Source organism: Gymnoscopelus braueri (genome assembly GCF_963280865.1).
Source record: "Gymnoscopelus braueri genome assembly, chromosome: 12".
In the NCBI taxonomy this organism is placed as follows: Eukaryota; Metazoa; Chordata; class Actinopteri; order Myctophiformes; family Myctophidae; genus Gymnoscopelus; species Gymnoscopelus braueri.
In genome coordinates this window covers 38,151,331-38,174,380 of record NC_137614.1, presented here as the reverse complement: position 1 = coordinate 38,174,380, position 23,050 = coordinate 38,151,331, and the positions used below count along the sequence as shown (strand labels likewise).

Here is a 23,050-nt window from a genome sequence, read left to right as displayed (position 1 = left end):
CAGCAGTGACAACACAGAAATGTGTGTGGGGGGGAATTCATTGGCATAACGACTAAATTGGGGAGAAGTAAATGAGTAAATGAACCCTAGTCAACAAATGACAGGGCAAAGGGTCAAGAAAACAATTAAGTGCTTTAAACTAGCATACGAGGTAAACAAATCAAACCTAGCATCTGTCTGAACGACATGCCATCTACAGTATAAAACATCCTTTGAATCAGTGGATAAGTAAACAACATGCCTCTACTCATACCTCCAGTCTCCACCTGTGCTTCTCTACCTGTCCACCAGGTGTCCCCAGTGTTCTCTCACATACTATGTCAACTGCTCCACCTATGTTAATTGTTGCCCATTGCCTTGACCTGTTCCTTGTTAGTGTGTGTGTGCGTGTGTCAAGGCATGCAGTGGCGGTTAAAAAAGTATGTGTGCATTTAACCCATTTAGACCTGAGGCTGATTCTAAAAACGCCTTCTAAATCCTGTTTTCGGAACAACTTCAAATATTTATTAAAAGGGTTAGGGCTAACCCTAACCCCAAAACATTATGTTGCATATACTGTACAAAGCAACAACAGCCCCAAAAGGGGTTCCCGTTAGGTATAGTTACAAATATGGGTTCCCGCCCTAAATGGATTAAACACTGTCCTTTACCATAACACGCTGTACCTACAAAAATAACATAACTAGCATATTGGGCAGTACAGATGCAAAGAAATAAGGAGTGCTAGTGGATGAGATAGAATCTGAACAGGTGAGTTTTGAGACTGCACCAGCAACATATTCTAACTCTGAAAGAGGACCCTTAGAGGTCCATTTGGTTACATGTGTTTACCCTCTCAGAGTTGCAAATGAATACATTACCAGTAAATTCCTGGTACCAACACTACCAGGAATTACTGTTGTTATGTGTACTGTAGGTACACATTGACAGAGCCAATCACTAATCATATTCACTTCTGAATTAAGAAATAGATGTACTGTACATATACAGTACTTACTTTCTCACAAAGACTGTTCAGTTGTCAAGGAATGAATTTCCATGTTTGACACAAATGGACACAAACATATTCAGAAGAACACAATGCAACACATGCAGAGAAACATGCTGATCATGCACATTCTAAAAACCTCTGTCCTCCCCAATATTCTCCTCCGTCACTCGCGCGCGCGCGCACACACACACACACACACACACACACACACACACACACACACACACACACACACACGAGTCAGACGGCCGGTGAGCAGGAGCGCTTAAGTTTGTGTTTAATTGGACCAATTTGCCAGCTCTGTCTGTGTGTGTTCATGTGTTTGTGCGTGTACGTGTGCATGTGTGCTTTAGTTTTGTGTATCTGTGTAGTGGTGTGAGACTGAGTCTGAGACTACGTGATTATACATTTTTACAGTACTGTACCGTAACACACACACACACACACACACACACACACACACACACACACACACACACACACACACACACACACACACACACACACACACACACACACACACACACACACACACACACACACACACACCTCCTCATTAGCAGGCATCTTGAGTACCTCAACACATCAGCTCCCAAATGAGCCTGTGTGTGTTGTGTGTGTGTGTGTGTGTGTGTGTGTGTGTGTGTGTGTGTGTGTGTGTGTGTGTGTGTGTGTGTGTGTGTGTGTGTGTGTGTGTACATTTTTATGTGCGTATTACGTGTGCATGTGTGTTCCGTTTAACACAGTACAGTAGCTGTCTTTCTTTTTTTTCTTCCTCTACCTCTCTATCTTCATGTTGACTCTCTTGCTGCTGTTGAATTATTCAATCTTGTAATCCAAAGAGATTCTGTTCTCTTACATAAATTTTTTTCTGCTACATATTTATATAATAGTAGGGCTGCAAGTACAGGTATCAATAATTGTTTTTAAAGTCTTTTAAAGTTGAAATATCCCCACAAAAATGAACACCTAAATATTCCAGTAGTGTCCAGAAAAAAACGCAATTCCTCCAAAAAATGAAGTATTCCTCAATGTTCCAAAAGAAAATAATATCTAAATCATCTCACCCAACCTCTATGCCAGGAGGCTCCAGGACATTCCTTTGTTGTTTTCTGTTTCAGTTATATTGTGGCAAACCAGGGGAAACAGACAGACCTATTCCACAGAGAGGGCAGATCCCTAAACTCAGGTTGGGGGAGGTTGTAGAGGGAGTGTATTACCCTGTCTGGGCAATGGACTCACCTGCAGCCAGTCAGGCAATCAAGAGAATCCTCAAAATAACCGTCTCCCAAGGGACCGGTTGAGTCAGTTTGGAGTGAGGAAGCAAGCAACATCACTCTGTTCCACGAAGAGGCTGGTAGGAAGGACATCTTGTAAGCCGACTGAGCTCCAATACCACGAGGGAAAGCAGACCCCCCCCCCCCCCTCCTGGACATAATAGTCACTGCTCTCTCTCTGCTCTGCCCACAGGACTGTGGAGCCCCCACCTGAGTGTAGCGTACGTTAAAGGCCAAAGCCCCGGACGGGAGGATTCCTAAGTTGTTGTATTGCCCCTTTCCCTAACTGTTTTATTAAAAGGCAATTTAATTTACAAGCCAACTGACTCTGAGCCTCTTATTTTATCGTGAATCTTGCTTCTTCTCCCCCTGGGTTGCCACAATATCCACCCATTAGAATATCCTATTTCCATAATGCTTCCCTTAGTTAGGACACGTACTTTAGCAACCTTAATATAAAAGGATTTCAAGTTTGGATTTGGATTAAAGTAGGCAGTAAACAGTATATAATTTTTACTTCTTTATGTTTTACCAAACACACTTCCACACCCAAAATGGAGGATCTCCAATCTCATCCCTTCCTGGAACCTGTTCCATGTACATCACTTCCTGGAACTTTTATAAAACTTGTTGCATTCTTTCACAGCTCTGCCAATATGAAATGAACGCTATATACTGTAAGACTGAATGAATAGATGCGTGCCAAAACTACATACATACATTTTACCATACACTACATTTAGCTGTTAAATGTTTAATAAATGTTCAAACCAAAAAATATTGTATTGATTTATAAATATATTTTTTGTTCCTGCTAAAGAAAACAGATTCTACAGTCGTCACAGGTGTTGCGAAGGAGCTGACTGCAAACGTTGTGTTATTCATAGCGGTGGTCTGTTCTCGAGCAATAACAGACCGCAGAATGCCGTGATTGACCAATCAGAATTGAGCATTCAACCAAGCCAAGTAATAATACACAGTTAACGTCCGTGGCCCCCGTTGGAAACCAATTCTCTAACCCTGGCCCCTTGCTAATGACCTTAGAGGGCCTGGCCTTCTCTCTCTCACTCTCTCTCTTTCTCTCTCTCTCTCTCTCACTCTCGTATTTATTCCAACTTACTTTCAGGCGACACAGAACATCTCCAGGCCTGATGTTTTTGTTTTCAGTAGAGAAGAAGACCTTGGGTCACGGTTAAGAGGCAATTTCTCCCTGACAAACCGCCCTCCTCCTTTCAAATCTATACTCTCTCCACGCCGAAGACACTCACAATGCTCTGTCCTTGTTTCACAATGACATGTCAATACACACCATGGGGAGAGATGACTGACTCAGATGGCTTTCGAACATCGTGCACGTACGCGCATGTGTGTGTCCATTGTGTGTACTACAAGACTGAAGAAGTCTGAACGTCAAACGGTAACAAAAGAGTTTTCTATGAGAAAAGCTATTCATTACTAAAAGATTAAAAGGTGTCTGCAGCACGGTGGACAAGGTTACTTCTCCCTGTTCTTTATGTAACCTGAAGGGAGATATTCTTTATTAACCACTTAACCACTTATTAGCCACTCAAGAATCTATCGTTCACAAATCCGTGACCGACAACTATGTTATTTCACCCGATTCGGATGCTATCAATGCATTGAATGGGAGATTATCACCTCTTATTAGACCTTTGAATGGGCGAAATAGGCGACATACTGACCTACCCGCGATTTATCAGACCATTCATTGGGTGTTATCAAGACATACTGACCTACCAACGGAGATGACTTAAATAGTTCAGTTTCGGTTTTGGTTTTGGTTTCGGACCATGACGGAGGCGCGCAGTCACAGGCGAACTGTCACCCCGTGAAGGACCACCGAGGGAGCTAAGGCGACCGAGTTGCCGTCCTGAACGGTGTGGCGTTCGCCTGTGCCTACTCAGCGCCGTTCGAGTTATGTACCGATCAATCTGGGAACCCAAAGCGAAATGAGAATGAAAAACAGCGCCCTCTGCTGTTTGTACTATCTCATGTTGGCTCTGGGCTAAAGACGACGCAGCACCTATGCGCAGGGACGCCGACTTTTGTGCGCGACCATGGGGGCTGAACTTGACCTAGACCAGCCCCTTGAGCTAAAGGTAAAAGGGGTAAAAGAAACTTTACAGTAATTGCAATCAAACTAAAAAAAAAACACCTTAAACAGTTTAATTATTTTATAGATTTGAGCTGCACTCATGTTGTGAAAGGTGCTATTTTCGTTTCATTTTAGTTATACAGTAAAAATCAATCAAACTAAAAGAATTCAAAGAAACAAGAAACAAGAAGAATCAGGTTTAATTGTCACATTAGGACGGTTTACACATCAAACTACAGAGCAGGTTTACAAGGGCTGAGGTGCATGGGTGGGGTTGTTACATTCCTACATTCCTGCGCTATTGTTCTATAGGTGTTAACGGCCGGCTCGTTGAATGCGTCTCTCTCGCGGCCGGCCGTCGCGGGCAACATTTGAATTTGAATGGAATTAAATTGGGCCCCACACTCAAATGATGAGGGGGCTCATCATTTGAGTGTGGGGGCTGTTGCCCCGGTGCCCCCACGTCATCGGCGCCCATGCCTATGCGCAAAGGAAACCGGGGTTTTAGTCTGCCTTCACGCTCCTTTTCCGGGTGGTGCGACTATGTTTTCATTCCCACTAACAATATTTCTACACGGAACACTAACACCACTTCTCCCAGAGAACATGGATCGTTTTGGTTATAAGCCCACTTGTTTCTATGATGAAAGAGCAAGTTAAAATGTGAATATCTTTCCGTGGTTTTGTCTGCTCCGCGGACGCCATTGTTAAATTAGTTTCGGCTTGTTTCGAGTAGGGAAGGATCAGCGGACACGTAAATCCCGCCCACTACATTTGATTGGGTAAAGCGCGGCCTGCTTCCTGATCTGAAGGCACGCCCACGCCCACACAGTGTGTACACGTTATGACGAACCTTCACGACAGGGCTCATCATTTGAGTGTGGGGGCTGTTGCCCCGGTGCCCCCACGTCATCGGCGCCCATGCCTATGCGCAAAGGAAACCGGGGTTTTAGTCTGCCTTCACGCTCCTTTTCCGGGTGGTGCGACTATGTTTTCATTCCCACTAACAATATTTCTACACGGAACACTAACACCACTTCTCCCAGAGAACATGGATCGTTTTGGTTATAAGCCCACTTGTTTCTATGATGAAAGAGCAAGTTAAAATGTGAATATCTTTCCGTGGTTTTGTCTGCTCCGCGGACGCCATTGTTAAATTAGTTTCGGCTTGTTTCGAGTAGGGAAGGATCAGCGGACACGTAAATCCCGCCCACTACATTTGATTGGGTAAAGCGCGGCCTGCTTCCTGATCTGAAGGCACGCCCACGCCCACACAGTGTGTACACGTTATGACGAACCTTCACGACAGATTCCAACGCAGAGCAGAATCTGTTCTTGAGAGATTATGTACCGATAGGCACAGAATCGTAAATATTGTTGTGGGGACTGCTCCGTCTCCAAGTAGGTCAGTAGCTCCTGATTACGCCCCATGAATGGTCTGACAATTGCGAGTAGGCGCCTACTCGTCGCCTACTCGCCCATTCAAAGGTCTGATAAAACGTGATAATCTCCCATTCAATGCATTGATAGCATTCGAAGCCGCTGGTTATTTAAAAAAATAATTATAATTTATTAACTATAATTTTATAACTACACTAAATCTCTTCTCCTATGTGTGCTTGTAGATCTGATATTTCTCGGTTATTTACAGCAATTTTCAATGCGTCCTAAAATGTTTACGTCCTCACAAGAAGAGTAATACAAATGTGCATGTTTGTGTGTGTGTGTGTGTGTGTGTGTGTGTGTGTGTGTGTGTGTGTGTGTGTGTGTGTGCTACATTTATTTGTGCGTCTCTTGGGCGCTCTAGCTAGCATAGACAGTAGGTTATGCGCTGGATCCCAGGCCTTAATACAACATGACTGTGTTCTCTTCCTTCTCATTTAAAATGTGGCTCAGGACGACAGCTTTAAAAGTTGCATGGCATCACAGCCAAAGAAAACCTCTTAGCAGGTCCCCACACACACACACAGTCACATGTACACGCACACGGCAGCACACGCACGCACACACACACACGCACGCACACACGCATGCAGACACACACACACGCGCATTCATTGTACGCTGACCAAGCTATCACAGAAAATGAATAAATGGATGAAATGTGGCGTGATTTCAAGGATGGAAATAACAGGCTGAGGAGGCAGATGAGAAGAGAGAGGAAAGAAGAACATATATATATATATATATATATATATATATATATAGAGAGAGAGAGAGAGAGAGAGAGAGAGAGTTTCCAAACATGAGCAAAAGATACACCAAGCGAGGGAGAGAAACAGATTCCAGGATGGAAGTGGAACAGGATAACTGAGATTGAGCGTGTGAGCCACAAAAACAGAGAGTGAGAGAGAGAGAGAGAGAGAGAGAGAGAGAGGGAGGGAGACAGAGAGAGGCCGAGAGAGAGAGAGAGGTGGAGAGAGCAAGAAAGGAAAAACGCATGTGACAAATTGCAAATGCTTCCTAGCAGCTCTGAGTGACAGGCCAATCATCTTACTAGCACATCTCCGGGCGATGCCTGGCTGACTGTTATTAATTGAAACGTGATTGTAAAGAGGAGGGTGGAGGGGATGATCAGGGTGGGGGTGCGTGCAAGGGTGGGACGTTCATATCTAATCCACATCAGAGCAATTAATAACACATACACACCATACCTCCCTCTATCACGCCTCTCATACATTTTAAGCGCTTTCAACCAGGCATCCCTACGGTACTCTGGGCATGTCATTATAGGCAAAAAAATCCAATAAATGTCATTATCAAAAACATTCATACATTTTCTAAAATGTTCAACAATTGCTATGCTACGGTGAAACGGGTTTCAAAGTTACTCTTTTAGCACATTTGAACTAATGCAAACAAAGGGTTTCTGTGGGCATCTTGGAAGGGATTTGTATCTCAGGAGCTGTACCAGTAGCTCTCTACTTGTATCTATCTGAGTATCTCAACAGGCACCCATTCACTAGCTCTTTAACTGCCAGAGTATATACACAATAATTACACCCAACGCCAGAGATTTTTGTGTTTTATTAACTTTTCAAGTAGTCACAGAATATTTATCTCCAGTATGATCGATCCCCTGATGGTTTCTAATCAGGGAGGGTTTCACTGTGTGGTTTCACAAAATGTCAACGAGGTCATCGCGACCTCGTTGACATTTGTTGTCCGCCTTTAAAAATAACATGTCTCGGCCAAAAATACATAGTAAAAAAAAAAAGTACACAGGAGCCGAGATACAGGATTTATAAGTAATAAGTTAATCAGGAAGTGAATGGAGCAGTAAATCTTCGGATCGCGTTATCTCTGGTTTTGTATGAGAAAACTAAAACAAATAATAATAAATCGTCCATGGCAATGAAAGAGCTAGGCAGCAACATGCTAGTAGCTCTCATAGTGATTCTCAAACTCTAGTCTCCAGGACGTAACCAGGACGTCCCTAAAATTGTTGATGCTAGTCGACTAGCCCATACCCAGCGATGCATGCACCCACACTGTGTGCAGACTTGAGCCTTGGGACCACAACTGGCACTATACAGATCCCATAGCCATGGCAACAATGCTAATAAACTGCTTAAATTTGGGAAAAGTAAAAAATAAAAATAAATCTGCTTCAATACATTTCAGATGGATATTGGCTACCAACCTGAGGAGAAACATGCATGAGAATGTGCATGTAACTGGTTAAAAGTCCCCGTCTGTCAACTGGTCGTTATGTCACTGTAGGACGCTGAGTGTGGATGGTGGTGGACTCATTTTTTCACCCAGTGCCAATTGCCTACTGTATGTAATCCTGGGCGCTACCCTCCCTCTGCCAGCCTAGGGAGAGACCAGACCTGAGCTCATGCCTCCTTCAATGCATGCGGAGCTAGCGAGCCGCTTCTTATCACCTGACAGGGGGTGGAGTTTCCCTGGTTGGAGGCAGTATCTGGATTACTGCATGCTTGGTACTGTACTGCTGTGAATCACTCCCACTGTCTCCACCAGGCAGGAAGGAAGGAAGCTCCGCCGGATTTGAAGCGCATCAAGGTAAAAAAAAAAAAAGGCACAAGCATCTAAGTCATTTTCGCTATCCAGCAATTCCAGCCGGCAGATTCGTCGCACTGGGGGGGCAAACTGCAGCCGCGGAATACATTGGAGTCAATGAGGGCCAGGTGGACCAGCTTAGAACAAACACTATTTCTGATCGACTGCGACCTTTGTGAAATAGGCTGCTCGGCCCAGGAAAATAAAAGAAGACGTATCACACATTGTTTTCTGCTGTGTTGCTTTTCGATGTGTACGCTATACGTTTACACACTCAGAGTTACAAATGTATAAACTAACACTGACGACTTACTGTGTGCCCCCCCATCTCTCTCTCTCTCTCTTTCTCTCTCTCTCTCTCTCTCTCTCTCTCTCTCTCTCTCTCTCTCTCCACCTCGCACGGTCTCTCTCTTTCTCCAGCATGCTTCATCAGAAACAGAGTAATTTAATCTTCCACGTATTATAATACATAGTGACTGTAGAGCAATCTCAGAAAGAGCTTGCAGCGATCTTTCTTTGCTGTGTGTGTGTGTGTGTGTGTGTGTGTGTGTGTGTGTGTGTGTGTGTGTGTGTGTGTGTGTGTGTGTACGCGCGCACACACGCACGCGTGTGCGTGGTGGTTGATGGTTTACAAATGGTATTTGTAAATTAACTGTCATTGCCTTTCTTATTGGCTGTGAGCAGAGTACTCTGGGGACATTCAATCAACTTAGTGTGCTTTAGCCGCCGGTGGTGCATATAGCTTTATCTCCAATGTTAAAGGTCAGCCTGTGGTAGGTTTAACTATAAAGCTAGTTCTTAATTGGCAACTTAAAACCAGGCCAATTTTGGGAGTTTACTGCCCTCTGATGGCCAAGTGTAGACACGCACCAGGATGACCTACATTGTGATGTAAGAAACACAGCTGCAGGTAATAACATTAATACTGGGTGTGTTTGTGGGTATGACAATGTGCTATCTATCTATCTATCTATCTATCTATCTATCTATCTATCTATCTATCTATCTATCTATCTATTGGCCTACGTATAGGCTATATATCTAAGCATGATCAGGCGAAAGCAATGACCAAGGGTAGAAGATGTCCCAGTGATGAAGAGGGTTGTACCAGTACAGTCTACTGGTAACCAGTAGCTAAACCATAGCCTGGTTCCAGGCTATGGTTGTATTTCTCTCCCTCCGAAGTTGTGAGGGACCAATCAGGGCCCAGTATGCAAATATGGGGCGGGTTTATCACCAGAGGCATTTTTTTTATTTGCCCCTCGGAAATGCAGGTTGCACACAGAGATTCCAGACTAATATCTACGCAGTATAGTCTGGCCATGCCAGGCTAGCTAAACCACAGCAGTTAGTTTTGGTGCTTTGGACTCACAACCCTTCAAAGTTCCTGGAACTTCTTTCTGTGGAATTTGACTGCAGAGTAAGGAGCCTTGGTTAGCAGTGGTGTAAAGTAACAAAGTACATTTACTCAGGTACTGTACTTAAGTACAATTTTGAGGTACTTTTACTTTACTGGAGTATTTCCAATTGGCTATACTTTTACTTCTACTCCAATACATCTCCAGAGGCAAATATTGTACTTTTACTCCACTACAATTATTTGAACATTTTAGGGTCGCAGCACAATTTACGGTACACTAATTTGACATAATAAGCCGTTATTACAAATAATGTGTTTCTTATTAGCAATAATGTTTTTTTATTAGGAAGAAACAAACGTTGTTATACCCTTATTTTCCACTATTATCCCTTAATTATGTTCTAATTAGAAATTGAATGAAACGTAACAAAAGGCGTTATTAGAAATGGTGTTCTCTGCTATTAGACAGAAACAAACAAACACAGTTATACGCTAATTATGGAACATAATTCCTAGAGGCTAACAAAGCCTAATAAGACCTAACAAGGCCTAATAAGATGTTATTTCCACTTACTTGACCGTCACATTACAACCCCGCAACTACTAACTACACGATGTGATGTTAGGCTACTATTAGTCTACTGTAAGGGTTTCGTTAGAACAAATGTGTTCTTTATTAGGAGTTTATTTAATGTTATTTCCACTTACTTCAAGTTACTTTACATCTAATTACGACAGAACTGTACCGTAAATTGTACATCAGCCATTCTGAGCTAACTTCATGACCCATTATACTTCTGCCTACCTTTTTGCTTCATAAAAAATATTATGTTGTTATTAGGAACACATTACCTCTCATTACTACAGAACTGTACCGTAAATTGTACACCAGCAATTCCGTGCTAACGTCATGACACATTATACTTCTGCCTACCCTTTTGCTTAATAAAAATGTATATGTTGTTATTAGGAACACATTACCTCTCATTACTACAGAACTGTACCGTAAATTGTACACCAGCCAGTCCATGCTAACGTCATGAAAGGAGAATGCATGCTCGTTATATATCAGGTGAAGACAAAATATCAAATTTTTTTTTAAAGTAATTATTTCACCTCTGTCCTCATCCGGTTACATGTTTTTAAGACATTGGATACGATGTGCAGAAAGGGGTAAGAAACATGTAAAGTGGAAAATGTGCAACAATGTCCTGCTAAAACGGCACAGAGAAACGAGGAACCTCATCTCGGAGCTATACAGCAGAGGTAGAGGTTCCGTAGGGGCTATCTAACTTGTTGACTGATTGGTCTTTATGATGGCCCATCACTTTTCCAAGCATATGATTGGTTGGGGGGCGGGACGAGCTGGGATGTGTGTGTGCTTAGCCAATTTTAGAGGAAGCGGTTTTGGTGTGTCTGAAGGACTCATATGTGTATGTAAACGGGAGCATTACGTGACAATCGTACCACTTAGTGCATAAGTGATGAATGAGTTTACTCATCTGTATTGATAGTGTTTAATATTTATCCTGTTTTGAGTCAAGACGAGTCCTGGTTTTAACGTTACTTCTCGTAGGCGTCTCGAGTTACACTGGTGTTAGCCTCATGCTAGCTGAGCTAATGTCCAGTGTGAGAAGCAACACCGGGATCGTTTTGGAATATAAAGACTTTCGGACACATATATTTTATTCAACGTTTGTCAGAGAAATGTTTCATTGTTAATTGTCAAGGTCTGTTTTAGTGTCCTTCATTTTTTTTTCTTCCTAAAGTGCTTGGAGTGGCCAAGCTTAAAAGAAATATGTCCATAATACTGGATTTCATTGTCAAAATGGCTTATTTTGCAGTGAGTGAAAATAAAATAATAAGCTGCAGCAATTGTTTCAATTTATTAAGCTTTCCGAGTTGATGTTATGATCTATACAGCAACCAGCCACTAGGATGTGTTTAGGCTATTTTGTCTTCACCTGATATATAACGAGCATGCATTCTCCTTTCATGACGTTAGCATGGACTGGCTGGTGTACAATTTACGGTACAGTTCTGTAGTAATGAGAGGTAATGTGTTCCTAATAACCACATATACATTTTTATTAAGCAAAAAGGTAGGCAGAAGTATAATGTGTCATGACGTTAGCCCGGAATAGCTGGTGTGCAATTTACGGTACAGTTCTGTAGTAATGAGAGGTAATGTGTTCCTAACAACATATTCATTTTTATTAAGCAAAAAGGTAGGCAGAAGTATAATGTGTCATGACGTAAGCCCGGAATAGCTGGTGTACAATTTACGGTACAGTTCTGTAGTAATGAGAGGTAATGTGTTCCTAATAACAACATATTAATTTGTATTAAGCAAAAAGGTAGGCAGAAGTATAATGTGTCATGACGTTAGCCCAGAATGGCTGATGTACAATTTACGGTACAGTTCTGTTGTAATTAGATGTAAAGTAACTTGAAGTAAGTGGAAATAACATTAAATAAACTCCTAATAAAGAACACATTTGTTCTAACGAAACCCTTACAGTAGACTAATAGTAGCCTAACATCACATCGTGTAGTTGTGGGGTTGTAATGTGACGGTCAAGTAAGTGGAAATAACATCTTATTAGGCCTTGTTAGGTCTTATTAGGCTTTTTTAGCCTCTAGGAATTATGTTCCATAATTAGCGTATAACTGTGTTTGTTTGTTTCTGTCTAATAGCAGAGAACACCATTTCTAATAACGCCTTTTGTTACGTTTCATTCCATTTCTAATTAGAACATAATTAAGGGATAATAGTGGAAAATAAGGGTATAACAACGTTTGTTTCTTTCTAATAAAAAAACATTATTGATAATAAGAAACACATTATTTGTAATAACGGCATATTATGTCAAATTAGTGTACCGTAAATTGTGCTGCGACCCATTTTAGTTACGAGTTACTTTGTAGATATCAATTATTATATTATAAAACATACATTAACCACGTCAGCCCTATTTTATACCTAGGCTATTTGAAAATAGCCGATCTACAAGCTCACAACGCGTCGAGATGCGTCGCGTTGTGAGCTTGTAGATCTGCTATTTTCAAACATTTTAGTACTTTTACTTTTGGTACTTTAAGTGATTGATTGATTGATTGATGTACTTTTATTTAGTAAGACATGAGAATCACAGTACATGGAAGTACAAATTCACAATACAAGGTCTACTAAACTGGAAGACTCATTAAGCACTTAGCTTGTTTAAGATGAGAACCCCACGCACACAAATCATGATGACATATAAGAGACAGACAGATATACACACTACTATACAGAATGTCATACAATCAGCTTTCAGGTTACTGGCATGAAGAGTGAAAAAAATATATACAAAAGAAGAAAATGAAAGAGGGGGGGGGTAGGTTAAGACTTAGACAGGGGCCATTTTCGAATTGCAGCCTCCTGAAGGTGTATCTTTAGGGCAGTTTTGAAAGTGAGTAGGGTTTTACACTCCTTTACTCCTTTTTGTAGGGCATTCCGAATAGCATGAGAACGAGTTCATTCCCTTAGTTGAGCCAAATCTGCGTTGAACATGATTTGTGGAGCTGCCTCTGGTGTTATGATCATGGACTTCATTAACATTTTGGAAGTATTTTGACAAATACAGGGGGATACCAATGTTGTGGTGTATCTTGAAGACCAGGCCCATAGCAAGTTGCTGCACTCTGTCCTCAACCCTAATTTTTGATCACTTTTTCTGCGTTTTTGTTACCAGAGAGGTTTGCCTCCAAGATGGAGCCCAGGTAGGTAATTTCATGTACATTTTGATACCAGTACTTTTGTACTTTTACTCAAGTACATTTTGAATTCCGGGCTTTTACTTGTAACAGAATACTTCTACATTACAGTATTGATACTTTTACTTAAGTAAAACATTTGAGTACTTTTTCCACCACTGTTGGTTAGCAGGACATCTTGAACAGCGCTGCATGCATCTACAACAACGCACCCGGGGGGGAAACCAGGGAACAGTTCTGACACATCGTTATTCAACCAGGCACGGCGGTTTCAAGACAGACAACAAGGAAATTAATCAATGGGTTCGGCTGTTGTTTATCAGCATAGAGATCCTCCTTTTACTTATTATGAATCATCGCTTGTTCTCCAACGGCTGCACCTTCCCACAAAGTGACACCACGATTCAAACAGTGCCATTAACAAGCTGATTCATTTGATTTCAAAAGAACAACATGTGTAAATTAATTGCAACGCAATCTTTATCATAGCTTTATTTGTTACATTTATAAACGAACCCTATAGCATACCTATTGCGAACATTCGGCGAAAATAGCAGACCTACGTGTTGTGAGCTTGTAGATGTGTTTTCTTTTCAGCAAGAGATTTGGTGTTGACGGAAAAAACACACACACACACGCACGCACGCACGCACGCGCACACACGCACGCACGCACACGCACACGCATACTCATCATGGTCAGAGTAGATGGAGAGGAGAGGAGAGGAGAGGAGAGGAGAGGAGAGGAGAGGAGAGGAGGAGAGGAGAGGAGAGGAGAGGAGAGGAGAGGAGAGGAGAGGAGAGGAGAGGAGAGGAGAGGAGGGGAGGGGAGGGGAGGGGAGGGGAGGGGAGGGGAGAGGAGAGGAGAGGAGAGGAGGAACAAGAGGAAAGGAGAGTTAACGAGTAGAGGGGAGGAGAAGACATTAAAGAAGTAAAGTCCTCTATGGCGTGATCAGCAGGTCAGACGTCCCTGCAGCCTCAACATGGAACAGCAAACACACAGCTGAGCTTATGAACGCAAGAGTGTGAGAAGAAATGAGAAAAGCCTCTGTCTATCTCCTCTCGGATGACTGACTCTGCTCTGCTCTGTCTCCCTCTCTCTCTCTCTCTCTCTCTCTCTCTCTCTCTCTCTCTCTCTCTCTCTCTCTCTCCCTCTCTCTCTGAGTCTTTATTAAAAAAGAAACACATGTAGTGCCGAGGCGTCCAAGTATGAAATTCAATTCTCATCCCCAAACTTCTTTTTTTTTTGCCGTTACTATCACAGCAAGCAGGCAGGCCTGGCCGGCTCAGCCTAGCCCCACCACACACACTGTATTTACTGTATGAGAGAGAGAGAGAGAGAGAGAGAGAGAGAGAGAGAGAGAGAGAGAGAGAGAGAGAGAGAGAGAGAGAGAGAGAGAGAGAGAGAGGATGTGTGTGTGTGTGTGTGTGTGTGTGTGTGTGTGTGTGTGTGTGTGTGTGTGTGTGTGTGTGTGTGTGTGTGTGCGTGCGTGTGTGTGTACGTGTGTGTGCGCGCGAGCGCGCGCGCGTGTGTGTGTGTGTACAGTAAGGGTTTGGGGCTTAATTCACCCATAAGGCAGCTCAGCTTGTTATGCAATTTAAGCAGGCCTTGCTTGACTAGGGTAGGGTGTGTGGGTTGGTGCCCTAGCCACGGCATTGTGCACAGAATCAATTGCAGAGTGTGTGTGTGTGTGTGTGTGTGTGTGTGTGTGTGTGTGTGTGCGTGTGTGTGTGTGTGTGTGTGTGTGTGTGGGGGGGGGGGGGGGGGGGGGTTGTGGAATAACATCGTCCTTGACAAAGTGTTACAGTTTGTAGTCCTAAACCCAGGAAGTGAGTTACACAGTAAAAACCCTATGTGTTAAAACCTCTTAAAGTCATACTGTGTAACTTTTTCAATTGAACAAGTTAGTTTTTATAATAACCGTTCCACATAAATGGGCTTTTAAAAACTTCTTGATTGAACAGTTTGCAAACAAAAAGTACTGCGTTACGATTATACAATGATTCTAAAAAGATAACGCAAAAAGCCCTGAGGGTTTTTTTTTCCCATTGTGGTCCTATGTATTCAATTCATCAACACATTTAAAGATACAATAACATACAAGAAATCATCAACACTAGATTTGTGCAGATTTGACATACAAGAAATTATCAACACAAGGAGCAATAAAAGTACAGTGTTTGTACAGAAAACATTGGGGGTCAATTCTGGTGTCAAGCTAGAAGACTAGGACCAGACTAGTCTAGGACCAATTGCAAATTGCAGGCAGGTGCTCTTTTATGGTGTGTTTTTGGTGTCAAATGTTAACACAAAAGTGACTAGTAATGTACTGTAACTGATTACTTTTATAATGTGGTAACTAGTGTCGTATATTTTAGGTGCCATGATGCGGGTTACCAGGCCCGCTGGTTGTAATAAAGTAGAGGAGAAGAGAAGAATCATTCAGTGGTTTATTCAGCATTCAAGTACAACAGCATAGCAAAGCTTCCAGGGGCAGAGCCCCTGTCCACCCCCAGCCTCACCGCGTGTGGAGACAGCACAGCACTCACTAACATCACATTTTCAGTCAACTCTTTATACTGTAGGTAGCCCACATTACAATACAGGCGGGTGGGGGTCAGAGAATCCCCCCACCAGTTGATCAACTCCTTTGATCAGTGTCTCTATCTGTCTGTATCCTGCCTGTCAGGAAGCTAGGCTGATGTCTTCAGGTTAACAATGGAGATGTAAATCGCCATGCACACCCCATGCACTCTAGGCTACCAGCCACATGTTCTGTAGACATTTGGTCAAGATTAACATAGTGTAGCCTACCTCCTATGCAGGCGCTATGCTGGGTCACAACACACACGTGATCATTCTTACTTTAGTATCATTTCTATCTGGTTTTGACTTGCATACTGTTCATAAAATATAAGCAAATAAGGGCCAATATACCACACTAGTAAAGTAACTAAGTTACATTTTGAAAGCAACTAGTAACCATTTCTGTAGGCTACTGAATTTAAAGTAATTTGCCCAACACTGGCTATGACACCTGCATTTTCCCCCAGGCATCAATGGAGGTTGTTCTTATCTCATCATAAGCTGATACTGGACCTCCCTAGTGCCGATATTTCTCTACCTGAATACTGCGTGTCAGTTTGGTGTCAACGTGTTTGTATCCAGGTACGGTAACTGTAAGATGTTCTGGTCGTGGATCATCTCTATTTGAGTGGCCTCCTGGATATGGGGTCATTTGTTTTCTGAACATTGAGGATCAGTGTGCTGTGTGGGTGATGGCGGATTTTTTTATCATGCTGCTCCCAGAGGACACAGGTTCAAACACATTTATTGTGGAGAGTGACAAGATGTTACAAGCCAGAGCAGATGTAAAGCACTGCCACGACAGAGTCTCTTGAGTGTGTGAGTGTGTGTGTGTGTGTGTGTGTGTGTGTGTGTGTGTGTGTGTGTGTGTGTGTGTGTGTGTGTGTGTGTGTGTGTGTGTGTGTGTGTGTGTGTGTGTGTGTGTGTGTGTGTGTGTGTGTGTGTGTGTGTGCGCGTGTGTGTGCGCGTGTGTGTGTGTGTGTGTGTGTGTGTGTGTGTGTGTGTGTGTGTGAGGGGCAGTGGTGGAAAGTAACTAAGTACATTTACTTAAGTACTGTACTTAAGTACAATTCTGAGGTATTTGTACTTTACTTGAGTATTTCCAATTTCCAATACTTTTACTTCTACTCCACTACATCTTGGATCCAAATATGGTACTTTCATTAAGCCCCCTGGCTTAATATACCACTAAAATGATTTGATACTAGTTACAAGCTCACATCGCGACGCATTGTGAGCTTGTAGATCTGCTATTTTCAAATTATTTTTATACATTAGAAAAATGGAAATGGGACTTTCTGCATAATGAGTACTTTTACTTTTGGTACTTTAAGTACATTTTGATGCCAATACGTTTGTACTTTTACTCAAGTACATTTTGAATTCCGGACTTTTACTTGTAACAGAGTATTTCCTTATTGCAGTATTGATACTTTTACTTAAGTAAAAAATGTGAGTACTTTTTCCACCACTGGTGAGGGGGGACGACTGATTTATCCTGTGTGCGCACAACAGGTGTGCCGTGGACTCAGGCCAGGTGTTAGTGCTTAAATCAGCCATCATCACCCACACCATAAATACACAGACGCCTCATTGGCCACTGCGGCTGTACATCAACGCCATATCTTGGTCAGCTTGTCATAACTCCAATGCAAGAAATATATGTATAGAGTTGTATACAAGTAGGCTACCTGAGACCAGCGGTGTAAAGTAAATAAGTAATGTACTCAAGTGCTGTACTTAAGTACAATTCTGAGGTATTTTTTACTTTCTTCAGTAGGCCTATTTACAATTTTCAATACACTACCCCACTACATCTCAGAGGAAAATATCGTACTTTTACTCTACCACAATGAAAACTTACTAGTTACTTTATAGATTTTGATTATTATTACAAAACAAACTAACCACTTCAGCCCTATATATATATATTTCGTCCATTTGGAAAAAGCAGATCTACAAGCTCACATTTCAAAAAAGTCAAAGACAAATAAAAAACAAAACAAAAAATTCAAAACTATAATAACCTTGGCATGCACACCACACATGTCCTCCTCTACCCCAGAATGGACAGTCGGGGTGAGGTGAGTGACCCCGTCTGTGTGCTTGTGAGACAACAACACGTTTGTGCCTAAGCATCTGTGACAGGCCTGCCCTTTCCGCACACTGTTGCTGTCAGACGGAAACCGTGTATGTCCATATACTGTTACTTTTCAGGAAATGGGAAAAATAACCAATGCAGTAGTTCTCCGCGGACCCCCACCGGAAAAGGTTTTGTTCCAGGGACTCCCAGAAGAGAAGATTTTTTAAGGGGAGGTGAGTGTGAAAAATGAGTTTCAAAGTCATTTTTCCAAAATGTTAAAAAGAATTATGGCCAAGCTCGCAGCGTGGCCACGAAGTGACGCGCTCCGAGCTTGTAGATCTGCTATTTTTGAAATAGCCAACGTATAAAAAATATGGATAAAGGGATATTAACAGATTTAGCTGGGGACCCCCTGGAACCCTCTCAACGACCCCTGGGGGGTCCATGGACACCACATTGAGAACTACTGATTTAGTCACAAGCGCTTGCTAGTGCCTTTCATGTGTTAAATAGTTGTAGGACCCCGCAGCACAATGAACCACTTTCACTTTCTAAATGTTTTGAAAGTAGTGAAAATAGCCGATCTACAAGCTCAACAAAATGTGCGCTGTGAGCTTGTAGACTGGCTATTTCCGCACGACACGCTTGTACAACGAAGTATAGGGTTGAAATATGGAGATACAAGGTTTCTGCCCGACGACAGCGATGACACGAGGAGGAGGAGGAAAGGAGAGGAGCGCGGGTGGTGGACGGCTGGGTTCACAGAGGGACACCACCACAGACCTGGGAGGGGAGGAGGACAGGGCGAGAGAGGAGAGAGAGAGAGGGACAGGAGGACATTAGGGTCAGGGACACCGCTGTCAGGGATCACCAGCAGGCGTGCTGAACTGAGAAGCTGGCTTGGCTTTGTTGTACTGCACGCCACCCTGGTGTGTGTGTGTGTGTGTGTGTGTGTGTGTGTGTGTGTGTGTGTGTGTGTGTGTGTGTTACAGGGAAATTGGAAAACCAGTGAAATTGAAAAAGGAGCGCTCGTTTTCACCCCCCCTCGCTTCCCTCTTTGTTATCGGTTCACTTTGATTGTGACTGGTGACGTTAATCTGTCTATGTAATCAACACACCTGTTACTAGGCAATTCTGTTGAACCAACACTAGAGGGCAATGCAAGCCGCACTAGAGCTCCCCCCCCCCCACACACACACACACGCACGCACGCATGCACACTAATTAGAGAGCCCCGCCTCGCGCCGAAGCCCCGCGCCTAAAAACGAGCATACCTTTCCAATTTCCCTGTAACATATATATATATATATATATATATATATATATATATATATATATACATATATATATATATATATATATATATATATATATATATATATATATATATATATAAATAAAAGGCACTTAGCATACATACAGTTGCAAAAACATACTGTATAACTCCAGCCTGGTATACAGAGGAACACTGACAAACCAGGCAACCCAACAGGAAGACCCAAGGCAAGCCATAAAGAGAAAATCTGTGGGAGTTCACTTTGGCTAAAACATCATGTAACTCATGTTTATCATCCTGGACCATGCAACAGACTGTGCCTTACAGTTGCGCTCAGTGCCTTTGGGCTAGTTTAGCACTACAGAAAATCACGTTGCATAACGTGCCTCAAATCTTGTTTTATTTTTTTGTAGACTTGTTGAAGCATGACATTGCAAATTGCAAAACACCTTCAGCCATTTCCTTGCCCTCAGCTGTTGTAGCGAGGAGTTCTGTCTGTCCAAGCTGAGTTCCGATTCAGGGCTTTTGTTATATAATAAATCATGTTTAATACTTTGCCGTGCGACGGTGTCATGTGCCAAAAAGTAGCGCGATCTACAAGCACACAAGATGTTGCGGATGCGACACGTTGTGAGCTTGTAGCTCTGCTATTTTTTACGACGGAGTAAGAATTAAGCATGATGCTACTGCCTGCATAATGAGTACTTTTACTTTTGGTACTTAAAGTATATTTTCATGCCAATACTTTTGTACTTTTACTCAAGTACATTGCAGCAGGATTGATACTTTTACTTGGGTAAAACATTTTTGTACTTTTTAGACCTGTAATGGAGCTCATAACCCTCATCAACAACAAGGCAGGCATTGAGCTTACAGTCATTTATACAATTTTGAGGTACTTTTACTTTACTGGAGTATTTATTTCCAATTGTCTATACTTTTACTTCTGCTCCACTACATCTCAGAGGCAAATAATGTACTTTTACTCCATTACAATTATTTGAAAACTTTAGTTACTAGTTACTTTGCAGATATAAATGATAAATTATAAAACATACATTAACCAGCCCTATTTTATACCTAGGCTTGAAAATAGCAGATCTACAAGCTCGTTGTGAGCTTGTAGATCTGCCATTTAAAAAAATTGTACTACTTTAACTTTTGGTACTTTTAAGTGCATTTGAATACCAATGCTTTTGTACTTTTAATCAAGTACATTTTGAATTCCGGACTTTTACTTGTAACAGAGTACTTCTACATTGCGGTATTGATACTTTTACTTAAGTAAAACATTTGAGTATTTTTTCCACCACTGGAACTGTCCCACTTGAAAAGAAAGAACGAATATAGTGGATATACACTAATAATACCTCACATCTGTTCAGAGGCTTAATTTCAGAAACATACTAGAGGCTGGCAAGAACAGTGATCACTTGAGCTCTATTTCTAAAGTACTGAAAATAGCTGATCTACAAGCTAGCTACAAGATTGTGAGCTTGTAGATCGGCTGTTTGCAGTGGATCTTGAAGAATTAAAAAAACAACAATACATTTTGAGTGTGTTCACCCACAATATTAAGCAGACATGACTTACTTGACTTACATGAATAACTTGTCCTTCTGTGTGAAAATCAAGAGTCGTACTGTGTTCTGAACGTACCATAATAACAACACAAGGTTGTTTATGGATGATCAGGTGTCTGATTATAACCATATCAACAGTACTATTCACACACAGTCCTGCACACACATGACAAAAGATAGCAAATAAAATATACACAATTCCCTATTTATTCCAAGAACAGAAATCAGTAGCACACTCAGACAGCAACTATTTCTGCTATGTTTAAACAGAAAATGTATACAAAATCCACATACAAAGGCATGCATGGACATATGATTTTCAAGAATGTAAATTCTGTCTGTCTGTCTGTCTGTCTGTCTGTCTGTCTGTCTGTCTGTCTGTCTGTCTGTCTGTCTGTCTGTCTGTCTGTCTGTCTGTCTCACAAGCAAGTATAACAGCCAATGGCATAGCTATAGACAATGCAGTGGTCTCACTATAGCCGGTGGATGGTGGTGGTGGGGGGGGTGTATGTTGCTCTACTATCTTGCTATTACGACTTGCTACTGTTTTGTTATAGTCTGATTAAAAAAATTCCTAAATATCCTGCACTGACTGCTGCTATTCTCTAGTTGTTTGCGTTCGTTTTATGTAGTAGATGAAGAGGCAAACCCAGCAGGACGCCACCTTGATCCAGAACACAGACAAGCTCCCTTCCCCAACGTTCTCTATGTTATGGTTCTCATAGTGGAACCAGTTGGTGATGGTCATCATGCCATAGAGAGATCCCAGGAAGAACATGAAGTGGAAGTAAGAGTAGCTGTAAATGGGATTGTCGTCTATCGCACTAGCTTCCCCAGGCTCTGTTCCACTGTCCCCAGGCCCCATCAGAGCTGCTAAACTACTCTTAGAGGAAGAGCTCAAACTGGAGTACAGCACAGAGACGATCACGATAGCAATTGCCCCGGCGATAGCAATGTTCTTGTTGATCTGTAAGCCGAAGTATGACGGAAGCGCACCCGCATTCACGTTGGTCTCTTCCTCATTGGGTTTGTTGGAGAAGGCTGAGTAGGTCAGATACACTACATTGACACTGATCACTCCTGTCTGTATCAGACCTACGGTCTTGGGACCTTCGGAATTGGGTTGCCGTTTCTGAATGAAGAGGTAGACGGCGAAGATCCACACAGCCAGGCAGAGAATGGTGTTGAGTCCCAGGAACATTTTGTTTTGGAGACCGGTGGTGCAGTAGAACACAGCTATCAACACGACAGCTCCCACGGTAATGCTGATTAACAAAAATGTCACAAACGCATAAGCTGCCTTCCAACACAGGGAGCCCTCAGCTCTAGAACTCCAGTTTGCGTCCCACCTGTGAGCGAACTTCACCAATAACATGATCTGGATGATCAGGAATAAACAACTACCCATGGTTCCAACGTAGCGCCACACTTCCATAAAGGTCTCCTCATTGGGGAGGAAGAAGCCTCCAGTGCAGCAGGACGCCAGAGCAATGAACTTCAGCAACCAGAAACCATTGTGGACAGCAGCTCTGCATCCTTTGCCGGTCTTGTTCCCGAGGGTGAAGATACAGAAGAACAGGAAGAAACAGGCCATCCCAAAACACACCTTGTACACAGCAGTGTATCCAACCAGAGTGTTACAGTTTTCTTCTGCAGAAAGCTGCGCACACATTTTACTGTAGTCGTAGTAGGGATTCTCTTTTATGGCCGTTTGTGCAGTCGGGGACATCATGACCGCGCAGGCGACGGTGACTATCAGGAAGTAGAGAGCGTACATGAAACGAGTTACTATCGACTGTTTCTTTGGATCCAACTTACAGTTTGTCCAACAGCAAATGACAAGCAGCCAGTGGCCACAACCCTCGCAACAACCCATGATGCTGTGTTACTTTGTTCCAAAACCAGACTGAATGTTTTTCTTGCTTCTTCTTCTTCTGTTTTGGGCGGAAACAAGGAGAGAGTTTTAAAAAAGAAGAAAACAGAAACCATTACAGAA

The 23,050-nt window shown here is 42.4% G+C and overlaps 2 protein-coding genes across 2 annotated transcripts in view; both read right to left on the bottom strand.

Moving 5' to 3' along the window:
• Positions 1-23,050, bottom strand: part of LOC308096864 (solute carrier family 41 member 3-like) — a 511,014-nt gene that overhangs the window by 221,941 nt on the left and 266,023 nt on the right. The gene's annotated exons all lie outside the window — the stretch shown is intronic.
• On the bottom strand, positions 21,653-22,930 carry LOC308096547 (serine incorporator 5-like; the record flags this gene model as incomplete). The annotated part of the gene is made up of 1 exon (XM_080443964.1): positions 21,653-22,930. The coding sequence occupies one exon, from the start codon at positions 22,928-22,930 to the stop codon at positions 21,653-21,655; it is 1,278 nt and encodes a 425-aa protein (XP_080300090.1).